Genomic DNA, 19919 nt, shown 5'->3' with positions numbered 1-19919 from the left:
GATAATGGTAAGACTGAAACCCAAGACATCTTGGTTCCACATGGAGAAGCTATAATCCATGGTATTATCTTTATAATGAAAAGATTATCGGTTTTAAACAATAAAAGCTTATTAGTAGTTTAACAAACAATCTAAATGGAGGACGATATCGTAGACCAAAAGGAACGTTGGAGCAAATTCTATTACAATAAAAAAAATGTTGCTTTCAACAAAAAAAAAAGTTGTAAAAAAGCAAAAAATACCAATTTTGTTTACCAAATGAGTGACTGGATGTAACTATTAAGATTTGTTTTCGCAATATTTTTCTGTTAAGTGGATCTCTTCTTATTTCCTCAAACTTTGTTAGAATGCTTTTAATATAAAGCGAGGCGAACTATAACTGACAAATAACTTTGCTCACAAAACAAATAAATTAAGCACATGCCTCTTCCATATCAAGTTGATCGACCCCTATTATGTAAATGGTGATTCTATCAATAATGCACGTAGATAGTGATCTCATTCTAATTTGTTCTCAACTAAGATCCTTCTGGGATCACTTACCTTGATGTCGTGACGAACACGTAAATGTTGAGTTTTGTGAGTGTTAAGCATTAGACAAGTATTTTGAATTAGAATCTAAATTTATACTTGATAATTGGATTTTTCTTTAGTGTTGGATGGGAGATGCTCTAAGGCGGGATTACTAGGCAACTTGATGGTAATAATGTGTCCTAACAAAAAATCCCACCTTTCATGTCTCTCTCTTCATTCGATTTTAAATTCAAGGAATATAAAAAGATTTCGCGGGAACCTGACTCGCCCCATTCCACCTGACTTTCCCTTGCTTCATCTTTGCAACAAAAAACCTAAAAATTCCAGTAGCGACTGATTCAAGTTTAATAAAACCCTAGGTCATCGGAGAAAATGGCTTCTTCCGTCAATTTTGACGATAAAGACTTAGATGATGCAGAGCTCTGGGCCGTAATTGATTCTGCTGCAGCTTCACATTCTTTGTCGAAATCCCTAAAACCTCTCGCACTTAGAAACGTAAATGTTCAATCTCGAACTCCAGTTTCAACTATCTCCTCCGCTGCCCCTAAATTCACTAAAAACAATAGTCGAAACCCCTATACGGTTGTAGAAGACGTTAGGGTTCCGTCCGACGGTGAAGTCTTACAAGAGCCTTGGATTCATCAAAAACCTAAGAAAATTGCAAAATTTGATAATCCTGGATTTGGAAGTGAAGAAAATCGAATGATTATTGCTACTAAATTACATCGAACGCCGCCGACAACAACACCGTCTTATTCATCGCCGGATGCTGGAAGGATTTCCGTTCAGGAGATCACAAGTCCTTTCTCTGAAAATTCTCCTTTTTTTGTTCGACAAAGCGAAGATAAAGAAAATATGAAGCATAGTTTATCAGGCAGGTTTCCTTCTGTGTCATTGTTCAAAGAGTATCAGAACGCTGCCATGGCGGTAACTGCTTCTTCCTTTCCTCAAATCTCTAGGTTAAGCTTCAAGTTCGTATTAATATCATTTTGAAATTTGACCTTCCCTGTCATTTTGCTTTAGGTAACCAATTTCGTTTCAATCTGTTCAAGTTGTCAATTTGTCATTCATATATAACTTGATGACAACTGATTCTTTGGGTGTGATTCCCACTTAGGTCAATGACTAGAAAATATTAGAGTCATTAGACATATCTATTTGATGTTTTCTTGTTAATCATTTCACTTTTGGATAGAAACTGTTTCCATTCTAGGGTTCAAGCTTGATTAAATTAATACGTTGAAAGTAGAAGCCACGCTAGAATGCTTTAAGTTCGGGAAATGCTGCTTAAGTCTAATTTCAAGTACGACTGCTGATTATGTGGCGGCATCTCGAATTGGAAGGTTCAATGTTTAAGTCTTGGTGTTTAAATGTGTTTGTTGAGGTGCCGCCACATTATCTGAAAAGTGGGTTCAGTTTGTAATTGAGACTGTGTAGCAATGCTCCTAAGGTTTTTGGATTCCTTTTCGGGAGCTACGACTTAAGAAGCATTTGATATATCGAAAACATTTACAAGGAGACAACTTCCATGGATTATTCTACTGCATTTTTTTGGCGAACAAGACTCTTACATGCTGTCATATTAGGATAGTCATTTTCAGCTGTAGGTGACGCCATGAATTAATGATGTTGTTTGTGTTCTTATCCAATGATCAGATACTAGAGAAGACTGATTACACCATAATTTCTGGGAGCCCATTTATCAAGAAATCAGGTAATATAACATAGAAAAGAAGAATGTTTTTTGGGGACACTCTGAAAATTTTCTATTTAGTGTGTGGTGTGCTCTCCTCAAGGAGTGGGTGGATATGGACATTAACTATCTATCAGGTGCTGTTTGGTAGTAGGCATGGGTACTTCCATTTACAACTCTAACTATATACAACTCACTCGAGTTCCTCTACTAATTGCATCCTTTAAATATGTAAACATAAAAATAATTAGAAAACTAAGAAAACAGAAGGTATGCCACTTTTGTCAGTAGTATGAAGTTAGCCATTATCAATTGATTCTCTATTAGGGTAACATTTCAATAGTGGGTTCTGTTTCATCATTCCATTAACATGGATATTTCATATTTGACAGATTTGTGTTTCTGTTGTGCACAATTTAGATGAGGTTGTGAAGTGATTGACATATCTCTTTCTTCAGGATGGAGGAAGATATCATTTTACTTCAATCTTTCATTTGAGATAAAAGATAAATCTATTGAATTCGACGACAACCGAAATGTTCTGCGTGCAGAATTTGTGGTTCGGGCATATATGCAGTACGTACTTGTCTTTCTATCTGGCAGTCTTTGTCTTGTTTTATTTTCTACGCGGAAAGTACTCACACATTTACTTTTTCCTTTTTTGTTGTTTCCGTTTTTATCTCGTTAACAGAGGTGATAGGTTCTCAGATGGATGGGGTTCCTGTGACCGGCGTGAAAAAAGGTTCCTTAAACCAAACCATGACATTCCAAGCACAGCTGAAACCAGAGCAAAGAACAAAGCATGCCAAGTAGGTCTATCCATTATTACTTTGTCCAAGAGTGTTTTGTGAGTGACTTAAATGTCTTGATGATTTGTTTGTTTGTACATAACATTTTGATATATAGATTAAGTTTTCTGCAAATATGAGATGATATAATAGATCATTCTATATGCATTTGTCGGGCTACAAGAACACATCCTTATAAGTTATTTAGTGCATTTGTACTTAATACTTGCACCAGAAATTGCGGTTAGTGCTTCATAAGTCATAACATAATGTATCAATGTGTCGGCGTATTTGGTTCTCTTTTTCCTTTACTGGTAAAAGAATGTTTGCCTTATAATGAAGAACGGTCGGGAGCATAATGAGCAGAAACAACAGGTTGAAAGGTCAACACTGGATATCTTCCCGACCGAAGTAGAAGTATTAAGAACAGCATGTTTTTACTCGTAAAATCAAGATTTGTATGGTATTCCTTTCTCAGTTAAGTGTTAAAATCCTATTAAGGTAAATTTGGATCTCGAGGCTAGTAAGATTTTCATATCTGGAGATCAAAGTTTTCTTTAAGTGACAACGGAACTGATTGAGCATGATAAAATTGGAGTTTTAATTTTCTTTCTATATCGTTTTGTCATTAAATGTTTATGAACTATAAATACATACGATAAGATAAATAATTTCACAGCAGAAATGCAAAATTTTAAGTGTTCATCACTCTTTGCTGAGTATTTTTGATATTATGGAACTATGAATAGGGTGACTGTAGCCTACACTGGTATCACCTAGCTTGTTGAGATTATTAGTCTCCAAATGTACTCCGTGTTGTAATGTTTCTAATTGCCACGGCATCTAACTAGTTAGCTGATCAATATAAGCAATATCATACTCCATCCACCTTGTGAATGAAACTCTGGTTTAATTAGTTTGTATCTTTGGATATCTACAGGACTTGCTAGGAATTGGAGAGTATCGGCCTGGAGGAGTCAACACTCATCGATGAAATGAAACTACAAAACTGTTGATCGCTCCGGGTGAACATTTCAGGTTCTCTCTCTCTCTTTCAAATTGTTATCATCAAAACAACTTAAAATGCAGCGAAAAATAAGAAAGGAAAGGTATATGATCCAGCATATTTTTGCCCATATGAAAAGATCAATGAAATCTGGAATAAGATAAAGAACAGGAAAAAAGAGATCCATTGCAGAAATGATTACACAAATAGTCCAAATGTATCTTATAACATACAAAACCAGTTCTTTTGCCTTTTTTCCGCTAATGACTCTAAGGAGAAATGTTTCACTTTTCATTTCGTCCTGTAATGTGACAAAGAGTAATGCTTCTTTCTTTTAGAGTTCTACTCAGTAATCCGACTCTTAAGTTGATTGGACTTATTTCTCACTACACATTTCCATGAACTGATTTCTAAATTATGATAGTTTAAAACGAGTGAAAATCAAAATATTTATAAAAATATGAGTAAAATCTTATGTAATTTTAGCATTATTCTGTCATACATATTGGTACGAACCCTCTATTTGGTAGATCAGGTTCATATTTGCACCATTGGATAGATAATGTCGTGGAGAATCACAAACCACTTAGATGCACCAGATAAAATAGTTAGAGCATTGGGTGACGTTTCAACAAAAAAAAAAAAAAACAAAGAGCATTGGGTGACATGTTGCATCATTTCATCATGAAATTAGGTATGCCAAAAAAATTGAAAAGAAAAAGTGGTAATCAAGAAAGGTGGATTATTAGGACTGAACTTGATGGGGACACTAAAAGTTAAAGCTCAGTCTGTCTATGTCTTCTATTTGATTCTTCCTCCATCTTCATGTGTAAATCCACTTATTTCTTGGTTATTTTGTGAACTAAAAGGTACCCCTCACCTTTCTCAAATTTGCCACATATGTTCCGAAATTAGTAGCTTCGGGGAGTAATCTACTTAATAAGGGAGACAAGTATCTTTCCTAGAACATATTTTTATCTCCAACGTTTAAGATTACACTTTTTAAGTTTATCTCCAACGGTTGAGATTACATTTGCTACACTTATCTCTAGAGGTTATACTTTCCAAACTTATCTCTTATAGCTAAGATCACACATCTCAAATTTATTTTCAGATATTGAAATTTCAGAACGGATTATGCCCTCGTATGCATTTGGTATCTATTCGTGCAATTGCTTCGTATGTTTAGTAAAGGGTGTTTCGTCGTTTTTTCGCTCCTTTTGGTCGTTTAGCTAATTTAATTTCATTCTATATTTATATGGGTTTGTTGATAGAGGTTTTGCGTGATCATCCACCAAAATAATGAAAAAAAAAATTTCTCTTTTGGAGTAGCAAGCGGTCATTGTCAGTGCTATGTAATTTTTCTTCAAATTTTTATCTATCCTGTTCTCCGCTCCTTACTTTTATTTCTTCATATTTATCTAAAGTGATTGTCAAAGTCGGTGGTCTGAGACGAGGAAGAAGAAGCTCTATTATCTCGAAAAATTTGATGAAGTCTATAATTTCTTTTAGAATTATGTACCTCAAAAAATATAAAAATACCATAATTTTTCTTAAAAATATTTGTGTTTTTCAAAAGGGGGATCATAATTTTCTTCACCAAATACAAACCTAACATTCTTTGAAAGGGAAATCCTTTCTTTTTTTTGTTGAAATAAAAAAAAAAGGGAAATCCTTTCAACAAAAAAAAAAACATAAGTTGAAGTTCGGATTTGGGACGATTCATGACCGTACCAGGACAAAGACCACGTTAAATAATCAATTTGAGTCAAACTTGGAGGGTTAATTAAGTAATTCCAGTATCACATGGACAGGTCTCCTGAGTGTCTCCATCTCTTTCTCTCTCACCTGATGATTTTGTTTTACCATTTTTTTTCCTTTTTCTTTTGTATGAAATAATTCTGTTTCTTTTTTAGGTGCAGGAAGGTACAGTCAACAAAGAAAAACTAGAGAGAGAAAGTAGTGACTCAAATCATCAACTTAAAAGATAAACCCATGGTTTAATCCTTCCTTCACAACTAAACCTACCCATTACTTGATTCTCTCTCTTCTTCTTCCTTCTTCTATTTCTAATAGTTTGTTGCCCAAATGTTTATCATCTCCCCCCCTAGTCAAGTGATTATATTCTGCAGCTCTTTTACTAATTAAACCTTACTTGATTCTTTCTCTATCTTGGGTTTTCTTTGTAAATTTACTTGTCTCAGTAAATCAAGTAGGTAGTACAAACAATGGCTCAAGAGGTATTTATTTGCTTTCTCTCTAACCATTTTGGATTTTTCTTTCATGGGGAGTGGTTCCTCAAATTCATTTATTCCCTTTTAGAAATGAATTCTTAATCCATCTTCTTACTGTTTGGATTACAGGGAGGTGGGTGGCCACTAGGTTTGCAACCAGTGAACTTGAGAGTTGGATTGGTGAGGAATCATGCCTTTTCTGGGTCTATTTCTTCAAACACATTTCTTACTGGTTCTACAAGTTCTTCAACAGATTTTTCATCTGATTTAGACACTGAGGTAATTATAATACCCTCTCTGATACAATTATCTCTATTGGGTTAGTGGTTGATTAAAAATCATTTATTAGGATTACCCACGTAGGAGTCATCAAAAAGAATTCTTGATTAGATCTCTTTAGTTCTCTATATGTACATGCTTGAATGTGAGTTTAATGGGGGAGTAGTTCTATCACTATGTCAATGACATAATGGTGTGACACTCTTTTTCTACCATACATTCCTCGGTCACTTTTCCATTTCGAATCTCAATGATTTGTATCGACTATCCATCGATTGTCCTTTCAGTAACCAACTTTGACTTGGTGACTGAAAGAAGCATTTTTCTAATGTAAGTTGTGTTGCTCGAGCACCTGAAACGGTGTGAGAATAATCCACGTGGGAGAAGGACAATCTAGCAACCAAGAACATAATGTCTAGCTCTTTACCACTCATTGTCAATTGGTTTTAAGTTGGATGACCACAAACTTAATACACGGCTCGACGGCTCACAAATAATACTCAACTTTGACAGACCTGCTTGAAAATGGAACCAGTTGCATTACCAAGAAACATGACTTGCTTCAAAATGATTGTCTTATAAATTAATGTTGGATCCTTGATCCTTCATTCCGACTAGCTAGTTTTCATACTTCTTATTATTGATTGATTATTTTACTAGTCCACCGGATCTTTCTTCCACGATAAGAGCATCACATTTGGGAGCCTCATTGGTGTCTCTAGTATTTTAGAACTTTCTCGAAGGTCTTTGAGGGGAAGAAGTACGGAATCCTTAAGAAGCAAGAAGAACTATAAGTCGAAAACATGGTTATTCTCTCTATGCTCAAAATCTAGTAGCGACACGGAGAATGTGGCTAATCCTCTATCACTTGGACAATTTCTCGAAGTGGAAAGGAAATCTGCAAACAACTACAGGAGGAACCAAAGCCCAAGAACTTACGAACCCTGCGAATATGGTCAAGGTGAATCCGTCCGTGAAGCTAACTCATTGTTCGTTAATGGACTTGTGGCACCTCCTCGGTCAAGCCCATTACGCAATTCAGTTGTTGGAAAGAGAAATAACAGAAGCATTGGTAATGGCAGTGTGTGTGGATTACCAATACTATTATCATGTATTTGTGGACATGCCAGCAATTGAAAGGAGCCATTCAACTTTATGTCTTTTACAAGTTCTTTCTTTCTTTTTGGTTTTAGTTGTGGTTGAGTTTCATGAACTTGGAGGTATATAAAAATGTCCAAGTTTTATTGTTTTAACAGGAATTTATCTTCGAGCCTCTTATTTGTAGAGATGGGTTTGTTCATTTTATATAGAGGATTTGTATTTTTGTTCCCAATAGACTTTTACCATGAAGTTTCAGTTTGATAATTCCATACTACATAAATAAAAATTTCTTGTCTATGTGCAAATTACATATGTATGACTATAGAGATGTGGCTTCGGATAGATTTGCTTCCACTATTGTAGTTGGATAAGTCGAACCAACGTGTACCTAGAGGTGATGCTTTTCTTTTTTCGAAATTCAGATCTAACACTTGGGGTCAAATTTCAAAATGTTTGTTGTTTAGCTTCTAAAACCCTTTAGCATGGGTATCTTGTTGTGTGTGTCTATTCGAGTCGGACATAAACTAAGGCTAAATTTAAGAGCGGGCTGTTGAAAAAATCTGAAATGACTATTGCATTTCTGACTGACAATTCAAAGCAGACAACGTGCCATATTGAGACAATTCTAAAAGAAAAACGCCCACCACCTAAGCTTAAATATGGTTGGGAACGGTTCCGTCATTAGGCAGCCGAAGACTGAAGTAATTTTTTTTTTTTAATTGTTCAGCGTGTGTCTCGAACCCTTGACCTCTAAGGTGGAAGATTATACTTCTTACCACTCCAACCAAGGGTTGTTGGCAAGACTGAAGTAATGTTGGGTAAGAACTCAATGTCTTAAGCAACTTTCATGGTGACTGATGATTAAATAAGATGAATCAACTTTCAAGATAAGGAACTAAGGAAGCTAATGATTTACTGTTAACTGGTGGTGATTGGTTGGTAAATCAATTGAGACTTAAGAGCTACCATTTCATTTCGAAACAGGCTTTATTAAAAAAAAATTGAACCACAATAGTAAAAAAAATGTATAATTTTGTATAAGTTGTCCCACCCACATATTCACTCAAAATATTTTACTCTTAGGAATATCTTCTTAGGTCTCAAAAAAAAATGAAGAACAGGAAGAGGAAGAAAAACTGAAGAAGGTGGCATCTCCTGGTCTAAAGAAAAAACGAGAAAGGGTATGGGTGGCGCCTATAATCTAAACTAGGGCTTTAGTGAGGCCAAATCACATCTCAGGCCTATGTTTAGTTAACCCATCCGTACAAATAAATAGTGAGGCCTCAAATTGTAGAAGGCCACTCGGCGAAGCCCATAATCTGAACTAGGGTATAATAAGTTGTCTATTTAGGAGAATATTGAGCTGAAACTATACCAGTAAGGGAGGGATATTGCCGCCAAGCAAAATTAGGGTTAGACTTACAGGCGATAGTTCTGCTTGAAAAGGTTAAATCTCTCATCCTCCCTTCTACTTATAATCTCATCTTCTTTCAAGAAGTATACTGAAATTGTATTAGGTTTCATTCTAATCTTTGCTAAGTTAAATCTCTTCTTGTACATTTTAATCCCTATAATTTTCGTTTTCTAGGGTTTCTTTTTCCCCTTTTCTAGGCTGCTAATATTTGATCTGCTTCTTTTTAAAACATAACCTACGGTGGTGTGGAAGTAGATTTATATAATTGGAAGTATGAAAATGAAATAAAGATTGTAGCTTGAGAATGATAACTTCTGGAAATGGAGTCTGAAAAATGATGATTATAATATGTGGTTCTGATCTTGTAATGGGTATGAACAGGTAAGTAATGGCTCCTCAGCAGCCTAAAAGTGGGCTTTTTGTTGGACTAAACAAAGGTCATATCGTCACCAAAAGAGAATTAGCTCCTCGTCCCTCCGCTCGAAAAGGGGTAATTTGATTTTTTTTGCTTCTTTATACATTAGTTTAATCTGGAACAGATTATATGATTATTGATTGAGCTTCTTTGTTATTTATCATACATATAGCTTAATATGAATTTGGGAGCTTTGATAATAGATTTCGTTATTTGTCCGATAAGAAAATGTATGTATTTTTGGTTGTGGTTTTCGTACTGGTTGTTGATTATTGAAATTTGTTTCAGAAAACTAGCAAGAGGGTTCTCTTTGTGAGGAGTCTCATAAGGGAAGTTGCTGGGTTTGCTCCGTATGAAAAGAGGATTACTGAGCTTTTGAAGGTAGGGAAGGACAAGCGTGCCCTTAAGGTTGCCAAGAGAAAGTTGGGCACACACAAGAGGGCCAAGAAGAAGAGAGAGGAGATGTCCAATGTTCTCCGCAAGATGAGGTATATGCATTTTCTTACCTACTCTTTTCTGTTGTTTACATTTTTCGTGTCAATTTCGTGTCAAAATGTGTGATGGAACAAAGGCATCAAGCACAAAAGTGGAACTTATCATAAGAAATTCTTCATCGGGTGCCAGATTTAAGTTTTTACATAATAATCATATCTTCATGATTTTGTCGTATTTGAGTTGTATTTGTCTGTTTTATGACTTTGTTCCTAGTTGAGAGATAATGTAGAGATTGTTTAAATGATTAGTAACTAAGCCACTTCTGTACTTGCAAGTTACTCATATAGAGCATAAGGTTCACTTTTGTGCTTGATGCCTTGCATGTCCGTCATCCATGTATGCACACTCCGGTTATGTGTCTTATATACCTTGTTGAACTTATCAGAACATAAGAAGACACCCTCTGATGTTTGTGAATTGTTTGCCCCAGTCATTGTTATGGTGTTACCATTCCATTAGCCGAATACCATACATTTGTGCATTGATAGAGTAAGAGTTAATGACAAGAGATAGAGTTAGCAGTTTCTTGCACTGATGTTGTGGTCATAAAATTAGAACCCAAATTAGGTTTTCATGTTTGTACCTGTGTACCTGCTTGTTTCATTCCCGTCATATCTTGAATGTGTTTCTTGCGTTTTTGTATGCATGCTTTCTTGATCATCTCTAAGTTTTGTCATTAGTAGCACAAAAAAGTTGTTCAAAATGTAGTCTCGTACGTTTCTTTCCCGTGATAACTGCTTAGTATTGAACTCACCTCGTCTACGTCTATTGTTATGTTCTACAGATCTGCTGGTGTATCTGAGAAGAAGAAATGATGAGAGAGACAAGTTGAAGGCCTCTTAGATGATTCTAGTTAGATTTATGCATTTCAGTTTTAGGCAAAGAAACTTCGTTACTTTAGATATTCTAATTTCCCTTTAAAACTCTGTATGGAATATTGAAATCTCTTTTTCAGCCATTATTTGGTTTTCTACAAGCTTTCTTTTGAACTTCATGATTTTGAACATAGAATGTTCCAATCAACGGCAAAGATGGAAACCAATGCCAAAGATCTGAACTTCCCAAGTCTCAATTCTCATCAGATTAAGATTCTGATCGTACTTAGAGAGAATTAGACTAGTTAATCCAATCCCAGAGCTTCACCCCAACTTTAAACACTTCACAATGTTCACAACGGCTAATCGTACTGAAAATTACACTCTTGTAAATGTTCACAACGGCTAATCGTACTGAAAATTACACTCTTGTAAATGTTCAAACAGGAACTCTAGATATTGAGAACCTGCAAATTCATCTTCTCACGAACTAGCAACAACTTAGGAGAGAGACATGTCTGGAAGTGGTTTTGATGACTTTGGGGGATGCCAACATTTGGTGATTCAATGGTTGCAGGTCTTGCAACAAATGCTGGACTAAAGGCGGCGAAGGTGGACACTGATTTGGTAAAAACGAGAATGTAAATGAAAAGGGTGAGGAATATGGTTGTGACATAACTTCTGAAGTGGTGAAAAAGATTGAACGGAGAAAACAACTGCTTACTATAATACTCTAGGAGAAAACACACAACTTGCATCTAGCAAAAATCTATGAGAATTTCATTCAACTTAAAATATTCTTCAACTGAAATAAGCTTTTAGGACAAAAATATGGAGTACTAAAAAAGAAACACCGACGACACTCAACTCATCGCAACTTCTTCATCACTTAGTCAACTTCTTCAATCTTGGGACCAGCACCACCACCAGAAGGAATATCTTCATCAACACCTCCACCCATATCAGCTCCAGTTCCCTGATACATCTTAGCAATAATGGGATTACATAAACCTTCCAACTCCTTCATCTTATCATCAAATTCATCAGCTTCAGCTAACTGATTACTATCCAACCACTGAATTGCTTCTTCAATGGCATCTTCAATCTTCTTCTTGTCATCTGCTGCAAGTTTACCAGCAATCTTCTCATCCTTAATTGTATTCCTCATGTTATAAGCATAATTCTCAAGAGCATTCTTTGATTCCACTTTCTTCTTGTGTTCTTCGTCTTCTGACTTGTATTTTTCAGCTTCTTGAACCATCTTCTCAATCTCTTCTTTTGATAACCTTCCTTTGTCGTTAGTAATGGTGATCTTGTTCTTCTGCCCAGTGGTTTTGTCCTCGGCAGAAACATTCAAGATACCATTTGCATCGATGTCGAAACAGACTGTAATTTGAGGGACACCTCGAGGAGCTGGAGGAATGCCAGATAGTTCGAATTTGCCCAACAAGTTGTTATCTCGGGTTCTCGTTCTTTCACCCTCATAAACTTGGATTAACACACCGGGTTGGTTATCAGAGTAGGTAGAAAAGACCTGTTCTTTCTTGGTGGGGATGGTGGTGTTTCTTGGGATTAATACAGTCATGACACCACCGGCAGTTTCCAACCCTAGAGAGAGAGGAGTTACATCGAGGAGTAAGAGATCCTGAACTTTTTCGTTACCCTCACCACTCAAGATTGCAGCTTGAACTGCAGCACCATAAGCAACAGCTTCATCGGGATTAATACTCTTACAGAGTTCTTTACCATTGAAGAAATCTTGCAACAATTGTTGAACTTTCGGAATTCGGGTAGATCCACCAACAAGAACAACATCATGGACACTACTCTTATCCATTTTAGCATCTCTCAAACACTTCTCAACTGGTTCCATACATTTTCTAAACAAATCCATGTTTAGTTCCTCAAACCTAGCCCGGGTAATCGTTGAGTAGAAGTCAATACCTTCGAAAAGGGAATCGATTTCAATTGTTGTTTGAGCAGTAGATGAAAGAGTTCTCTTCGCTCTTTCACAAGAAGTTCTCAATCTTCTCAAAGCTCTAGGATTTCCACTTATATCCTTTTTGTTCTTTCTCTTGAATTCTTGAACAAAGTGACTAACCATTCTATTATCGAAATCTTCACCACCAAGATGAGTATCACCAGCTGTGGCTTTAACTTCGAAAATACCCTCTTCAATGGTAAGAAGAGAAACATCGAAAGTACCACCACCAAGATCGAAAATCAAAACATTCTTTTCACCGACGCTTGTGGCTTTCTTGTCAAGACCATAAGCAATAGCAGCTGCGGTTGGCTCATTGATAATACGCATGACGTTTAGACCAGCAATGACTCCAGCATCTTTAGTAGCTTGTCGTTGAGAATCGTTGAAGTAAGCTGGGACTGTAACGACGGCATTCTTGATGGTCGATCCGAGGTAAGCTTCAGCAATTTCACGCATCTTAATCAAAACCATTGAAGAGATTTCTTCAGCAGCAAACTGCTTTTCTTCACCTTTGTAGTTGACAACAATCATGGGTTTATCGCCAGGTCCGGCAACAACCTTGAAAGGCCAGTGCTTGACATCAGCCTGGACCGTTGGGTCATTGAATCTCCTCCCAATCAGACGCTTTGCATCTGCAAATTATTTTCAAGATCTAGGTTAATTTAGCTGAAAAGGAATTACTAATAGCTGCAAAAACCTAAGAAAATTATCATACCTAGTCCAATTTCCGATCTATATAGCCTAAACCAAACAAATTAAAACATATCAAAAACAATATAAGGTGGTTTCTTTTTTCTCATTGTCTTAATCTAATTCCTCTGCCTAGTCCAAGTCTGAATCGTCTAAATAAATAGACATATCCATACTAGTCAGACATCACAAGCCAGACAAAAAACAAACAGTCAGAAAATCTTGTGCCATAACTTTAAATTTCGCCCCATTCAATTCAGATCTCGAGTCAGATTTCAAATCTGACTCAATAAAAAATCACACTTCTTACGACATCTAAATTGAACTAATTGTGTCAGAACCATAATTAGAGATAATTAGCAGCAATTAGCACATGAACATATCTAAAAGATGAAGTGAGCTAGATAAACCCTAGATAACAAGATTATACAATACTATGAAAAAAGATACAAAAAAAGGATGATCAAGTCATGTAACTTCGAAAGATAGATCGTAGAAAGATAAAACTTACCGAAAACAGTGTTGATAGGGTTCATGGCGACCTGATTTTTAGCAGCATCACCGATCAACCGCTCGGAATCTGTAAAACCAACATAAGATGGAGTAGTTCTGTTTCCTTGATCATTAGCGATGATTTCAACACGATCATGTTGCCAAACTCCGACACAAGAATAAGTGGTACCGAGATCTATTCCGATCGCCGGACCTTCACCTTTACCAGCCATTCTAATCGATCAAATATGAACTGAATATAAAGAATCGAGAAATTTGAAGCTAAAAAGAAAGAAGAATACTTCGAGAGTTGCAGAGAAGCTAGGGTTTTTACGATTTATGAATGAGTAATAGTAAAAGAAAACGATTGAGATTTTATAGGTTAGTAGAAGAGTTTCCAGAATGTTCGTTTAATTTTTGTCCGTCGGATATTATTTCATCGGACGGTTTAAAACTCGTCAATTTCAACGGTCATTCAGAAACTTCCTAATTGGGTGATTTCCAACTTTAGAGGTAAGGGTAATATGGATAATTCAATCTACTTGCTAACTTTTGAAACGAGAATAACTAACGAAAAGAAGTAATTTGATCACGTGCCGTTATAATTTTTTGTTTATAGACGAAAATACCCTTAGACGGAATGATGGTGGTTTTGCTTTCTACATAAACTGGTCGGTTACACTAATTCTACACTGATTAGGTTAAGGGAAAAGAATAGATTATTATAACCCAAAAATCTACTAGTGATAGAGGGGTCGATTGCGCCATGCTAGCCTGTCTGGTCATAATCGAGTGAGAAATGTTATGGAACGAGAAAAACTACATAGATTATATGAATAAATCTCATGTAGTCTGTTGTGATTCAGACTCCTAATGAATCTGATCCAAGCGAATTGTGAATCACAACAAGCCACATAGAAACTCTCCCCATAATTTGTCTAATTTTTCTTGTTCTTTAGTATCATTCCAATCGGGTTGTATCGAGAGCCCAGTTAATGTAGTTGTATCGAGGGTTGGGGCAAGCCCAAGTTGGTTGGCTCATGGGCCAGACCAAGGTAGGTTGCAAGCTGGGCTGGTTTGAGCTACCTACATCAATGTGGCCCAAATATCTAGTTATAGGAGCAAATTGGGTTGCTATGGTGACCCGATCAATTGGCACCATTGATTCGTCTAATAGACTTGAGTATATCAATTTATCAAAATTGGCACCACTAACGGCAAAAATAATAGGTAGAAGAAATCTTTGGCTCAATGATTATGGATATGGGTTTGTTAATTTATTTGACTACTTGTTTTGGTCTTTTCGAACTCATAGAGTTCTCACAAATATTTATTGGCCGGCGCTTTGGGGAAAGCAAAATAGTTTCCGGGGTGTGAAGACTTGGTCAAAAATTGGTCAATTTTGTTTGACAATTTTATTTGGGGGAAAGCAAAATAGCTTCTCCACCTCAGCTCTCTCTCTCTCCACCTCATCTTCTCTCTCTCTCCACCTCATCTTCTCTCTCCCCACCACTATCTCTTCTCCGACAGGTCGCCGGCCGGAAAATTTTCCGGCCGGCGACCATTAAAAAAAAAATTCACTCTCTCTCCCTCCTCTCTCTCTCTCAAAAAAACTTTTTTTTTTTTTTTTTTTTTTACTTCTTCTCTCTCTAGATTTCTAGAGAGAGAGAGAGAGGACCTGTTGAAGGTCCCGAACAGGACCTTCATAGATCCTCTCTCTCTCTCTGGATTTGGTCTAGAGAGAGAGAAGAAGAAGAAAAAAAAAAAAAAAAAAAAAAATTTTAGAGAGAGAGAGTGATTGAATTTTTTTTTTATTTTAATGGTCGCCGGCCGGAAAATTTTCCGGCCGGCGACCTTGTCAGAGAAGAGAGAGAGAGGTGAGGTGGAGAGAGAGAGAGGTGAGGTGGAGTGTTTTTTTTTTTATTTCCCCTTAAAATTTATTTCTCCGGAAAATTTCTAAAATTCTATATATTCCCTTTAAAATTTCACACCCCGAAAACTATTTAGCTTTCCCCAAAGCGCTGGCCTATTTATTTGCACAAAAAAGAAGAAAATGCTTCCCACCTCTTTCTCATGTCATGCAATGTTACAACTATCGTCAGAGTTACTTTTTAGCTGTCATACTCTATTTTGTGTTTTTTGTGTGACGGCTCATACTTTGCTTGCCTTCTTTACATGATGTTTCGTTCAACTTGATCCTTCATACTATTGAATTAATGGGACAAGTAAATGCAGGTAAAAGTAACATTGATAGATTGTTAACCATAAAAAGAAAAGTGGGGATTAAGTTATGATAGATGTAATATATTATGGGGTAGAACAGTACGACAAACGGGCATTTGGTCTAGTGGTATGATTCTCGCTTAGGGTGCGAGAGGTCCCGAGTTCAATTCTCGGAATGCCCCTCCATTTTTCATTCTTTTTCTATCCTTTAATGGAGTTCTAAACGCACCCACTTGCTAAAGGCGCCCATTTTATCATAAACCACACCACTAATTTTTTTATGTAACCAAAAAGAGAAGACAAAGAAGATGGCAAACATTTTACAAGGTCCAAAATATGGACTCTAACATCACAATAAGTCCACTATTAAACAAACTAGGTCAAAAACACAAAAAAAGTATATAAATTTTGAAATATACTAAACAAATCTTTTTTGGTTATACCACTTTTTGGGATTCATCAAAGAAAATCATTTTTGTAGGATATTGTTACCTTATTGCAGTAAACAAAACGTAAATAACTCTAGACATTTTATGATTTTACTATTGAACTTCATGCAAATGGGTTCGTGTTATGTACAAAGCAAACCTATTCGTATATATATCTACACATTTACTAAACAATCAACACATTAGCGATATATTTTTATATTTGTACAGGTAAAAACAAATATACAAAAAAATGGACCTTTTTTTTTTGCTATTTTATATTAGCTTTAGACCTTAAACCTAATTTAATTTTTATTTCGGACTTTTTGCACGGGACCTAAAAAAACTTGTATATTTGTGCTAGTCTATGTCTGACTCCCAGATATCTATAGACTTGCCAAACCAGACTATGCATAGTTCCCAACATTAAAAAAAAAAATTGGCATCATCACAACTCTATGCATCACTTACTAATGTTTGAACAAATTTAGAACTCAAGACGAACATATTGGAGTTCTTCATTCACGATTACAGTCAAAAGGTAGCCCAAACGGAATAACATATACTCAATCTCAATGATGTTGTGTGCCACAAGGTTTTTAGACTCTTATAATGTATAATAGCTCTATTTTGGTTTAATGTAATTGCAATGGACACTTTTTTCATTAATTAAATCTAACATGACAGTGGTCGAACTGGAAAGACAACTAATACTTTTAGTTGCAAAAAAAAAAAAGACAAATAATTGGAGAGCTAAATAACTAACACTACAATATGAGTCTCTAATATAACCTAGATCCGATCCAATCCAATCAATGACAAAATATAACCTTAAGCTCACTTGGCGAAGAACAATCTTGTGTAAGATTAGGGACATCATACCCATATGTATAAGTTGAAGGACACGCATTTTTGAAAAATACTGAATATTCTGAGGCGTGGCAGGTTTTAGGATCATTGTAATAATTCTTACAACAAAGTTCATCTGTACCGAAAGCTCCACACCCACTTTTACACCCAACAACCGATCCATGAATCGGCGGACACCTGAGTTGCAAACTATCCGGACACGCGGGCAACAAATCCACCCTACATCCAACCACAGGGCAATTACCTTGCCCCTGATGTGGAGTAATAGTTGCTGGTAAATTAAATCCGTCAATGAGGCTGATATCATAAGAAGATAAATCATTTTCACCATAGTGGAGGTTGAATTCTGCCAGTGTAAAAGGGGTGGCGCCTCCTAAACCGCCGCATTCTAATCGACCACTACAGTCTCCGGTGGCACAAGAGAATTGACCGTTGTTGTAGTAATCGCAACCAGTTCTAGCCCAGATCCGACCCGACCATTGCTGAGTTGGAGCGGGGAAAGATCGTTGAGTTAGAGTGTTAAGGGCAAACCCACCATTTTGAAGTAGTGGGTAACCGGAATTAGGTTGAATTGCCGGCCAGATTGTGAAAGGGCAGTTGTTAACTACTGTTAAAAAGAGATCACAAGCTTGGGTTAGTGTGGATATGGTGAAATAAGAGAAGGTTATGGATATGAGGAGACAGAAAGCTGTAGAAGAAGCCATGTTTTTTTTTTTTACTGACAAAAAGTAGTAGGAGATGAGTTTCTGTCTTACCAGGAGAATATGGTGGAGTAATTTATTTATACTAGTAGTAGTAGTATTTTGCGTTGTTAGATTGGTATTGATTGTCCAATAATCATATGGAATATGAAGAGTTGAAAGTTACCCTTTGGTTATTATTTCTTCAAGGGTATAATTGTGGGTTCTCTATATTATTAAAGAAGGTGGAGATCATGGGAGGGATTGACTATCTATGGGTTTAGTTTTGTAACGGCTAAAATTTACTACTGTTTGGTGATCTAAACTTAAGAAATCTAAAACAGCCTACTAAAATATAAAAAAAAAAAAAAAAAAAAAAAAAAGGTTGAAAAGATATGTTGTGTGGGAGATGTCAACCTTGAAGTTAAAGTGAGTGAAAGGATGATATAGGCAAAATTCATCTTATGTAATTGTCTAGTAATTTGAGTGGATCATTCAATACATGGATGGGTATGGGTAGGCGCACCACTAGATATTTGGGAGGAAAGTAAGTTTTCTGAGTTAGTCAAACTCGATAGATATCGGACTAGAGAGTCTGGGACTTTGCTCACCCTTTTCAGTTTCGAAGCATTATGATTTTTTTCATATCTAAAATCACTATATTATTTACTAATCATTTTAAAATCACTCAAAATCAAATAAACATATGATAATATATGTTTTTGAACACTCTCTCAAACACCAAATTAAGAGAAGATAATAAAAAAGGATTAGAAGCGATCTTTAGAAAGAAATGGAGGTATTTTAAAGTCTTTCTTCACTTCAGATAAAAAAAGAGATCAAGATGAAAAGTTCAGAAGAAGAAAAAGAACATTCAAGGAGTACCGGGGTCACCTACATAGTAGATGGGTTAAAAGGTGGGGCACCCAAAATAATGGCAAGTCTAGAACCAAATTAGTGGGGCGCCTATAGAATCAACCTACTGCCTCTGTCCATGCCCCAATTGTGGTGCTTATACCCCTTCCTAGCACGAGGTTCTATTGGTACCCCAGTAGCCCTTTTTACTCATAAATGCTTCACTAAAATATACTTTTTAAACCATTGTGAAGGGCATTAGATTCCCAGACATAGGATTGGTTTACGATGTGCCGGTTGACCATTTGTTGTAGTAAAGGAGGTGGCGGATAAGTTTGCGCCGAGATTAGATGAATCACATACGTTCATTTCTTTTTGTCGATTTAATTAGGCGAATGCGAAATTTTTTGAGTTTCAACAAGATGGCATGTCTAGTGTGGAACATCTGCGAACGAAAGAGTGAGGAGCATTTTAATGGGAAGCAGTTCAGGTCCGAAACAATGATCTTATGAAGTTATAAGCTCATCATGACTTTCAAAATATAAGAAAGATACAGACAGATATCGACAACACATCGACTACTGTTGTTTCTCAAGAACAAGTAGGTTGGACAACGCTAACAGAAAGATTGGCGAAGATTAATGTGGATGGAGAATACAAGAGTATGAGGCTACATGTTTTGTGGTGGTTCGAAACTCCAATAATCGATTCATGAGGGGAGTAGGTAAATTATTATCACTCTAATCACCAGAAAAAAGTGAAGCTCAAGCTTTTCCTGTTGGGGATGGAAATTGCAAATTCTAGACTTCAGGACATTATTGTAAAGTCTTGAAGAAGGGGGCTCGCGAGAAGGAGTGAGATATTTCCGAAAACTAAAAGACGAAGTACCATAGTGTATCTGCAATATCATATCGGGCACCATC

General features: G+C 36.3%; 5 protein-coding genes and 1 non-coding gene across 7 annotated transcripts; 4 read left to right on the top strand and 2 right to left on the bottom strand.

Moving 5' to 3' along the window:
- The first annotated feature begins 654 nt into the window (after positions 1–654).
- LOC147541356 (peptide transporter family protein) lies at positions 655–5459 on the top strand. Its single transcript, XM_086638270.1, has 5 exons — positions 655–1461; positions 2191–2248; positions 2686–2803; positions 2919–3036; positions 3956–5459. The coding sequence occupies exons 1-5, from the start codon at positions 907–909 to the stop codon at positions 4007–4009; spliced, it is 903 nt and encodes a 300-aa protein (XP_086494396.1). The 5' UTR covers positions 655–906; the 3' UTR covers positions 4010–5459.
- LOC147541355 (uncharacterized) lies at positions 3984–7940 on the top strand. The gene is made up of 4 exons (XM_086638271.1): positions 3984–4053; positions 5938–6261; positions 6385–6534; positions 7195–7940. Exons 2-4 carry the CDS (start codon positions 6250–6252, stop codon positions 7669–7671), a joined length of 639 nt encoding a protein of 212 aa, XP_086494397.1. The 5' UTR covers positions 3984–4053; positions 5938–6249; the 3' UTR covers positions 7672–7940.
- A 991-nt stretch (positions 7941–8931) lies between these two features.
- On the top strand, positions 8932–10932 carry LOC147541354 (large ribosomal subunit protein eL36y-like). Of its 2 annotated transcripts, none has more exons than XM_086632666.1 (4): positions 8932–9081; positions 9431–9539; positions 9753–9952; positions 10744–10932. In XM_086632666.1, the coding sequence occupies exons 2-4, from the start codon at positions 9438–9440 to the stop codon at positions 10772–10774; spliced, it is 333 nt and encodes a 110-aa protein (XP_086488792.1). In that variant the 5' UTR covers positions 8932–9081; positions 9431–9437; the 3' UTR covers positions 10775–10932. The 2 variants fall into 2 exon arrangements, with proteins under 2 accessions (XP_086488792.1, XP_086488793.1); XM_086632667.1 differs by having other exon boundaries at positions 8996–9292; positions 9376–9539.
- A 601-nt stretch (positions 10933–11533) lies between these two features.
- Positions 11534–14498, bottom strand: LOC147541353 (heat shock cognate 70 kDa protein 2-like). The gene is made up of 2 exons (XM_086632665.1): positions 13960–14498; positions 11534–13390 (listed from the first exon to the last, which is right to left on the bottom strand). Exons 1-2 carry the CDS (start codon positions 14171–14173, stop codon positions 11664–11666), a joined length of 1941 nt encoding a protein of 646 aa, XP_086488791.1. The 5' UTR covers positions 14174–14498; the 3' UTR covers positions 11534–11663.
- A 1775-nt stretch (positions 14499–16273) lies between these two features.
- TRNAP-AGG (transfer RNA proline (anticodon AGG)) lies at positions 16274–16345 on the top strand. The gene has a single exon. It is a non-coding gene; the product is annotated as a tRNA-Pro (tRNA).
- Positions 16346–17403: 1058 nt separating this feature from the next.
- Positions 17404–18165, bottom strand: LOC147541351 (osmotin-like protein). The gene has a single exon (XM_086673456.1). The coding sequence runs from the start codon at positions 18163–18165 to the stop codon at positions 17404–17406; it is 762 nt and encodes a 253-aa protein (XP_086529582.1).
- Between the last annotated feature and the right edge of the window lie 1754 nt (positions 18166–19919).

The sequence above is a fragment of the Eschscholzia californica genome, unplaced genomic scaffold (assembly GCF_041429995.1).
Source record: "Eschscholzia californica isolate CP2 unplaced genomic scaffold, dmEscCali1.0.p SCAF_4, whole genome shotgun sequence".
NCBI lineage: Eukaryota > Viridiplantae > Streptophyta > Magnoliopsida > Ranunculales > Papaveraceae > Eschscholzia > Eschscholzia californica.
The sequence above is the reverse complement of the archived record's forward strand: the minus strand, read 5'-3'. Positions and strand labels throughout refer to the sequence as shown.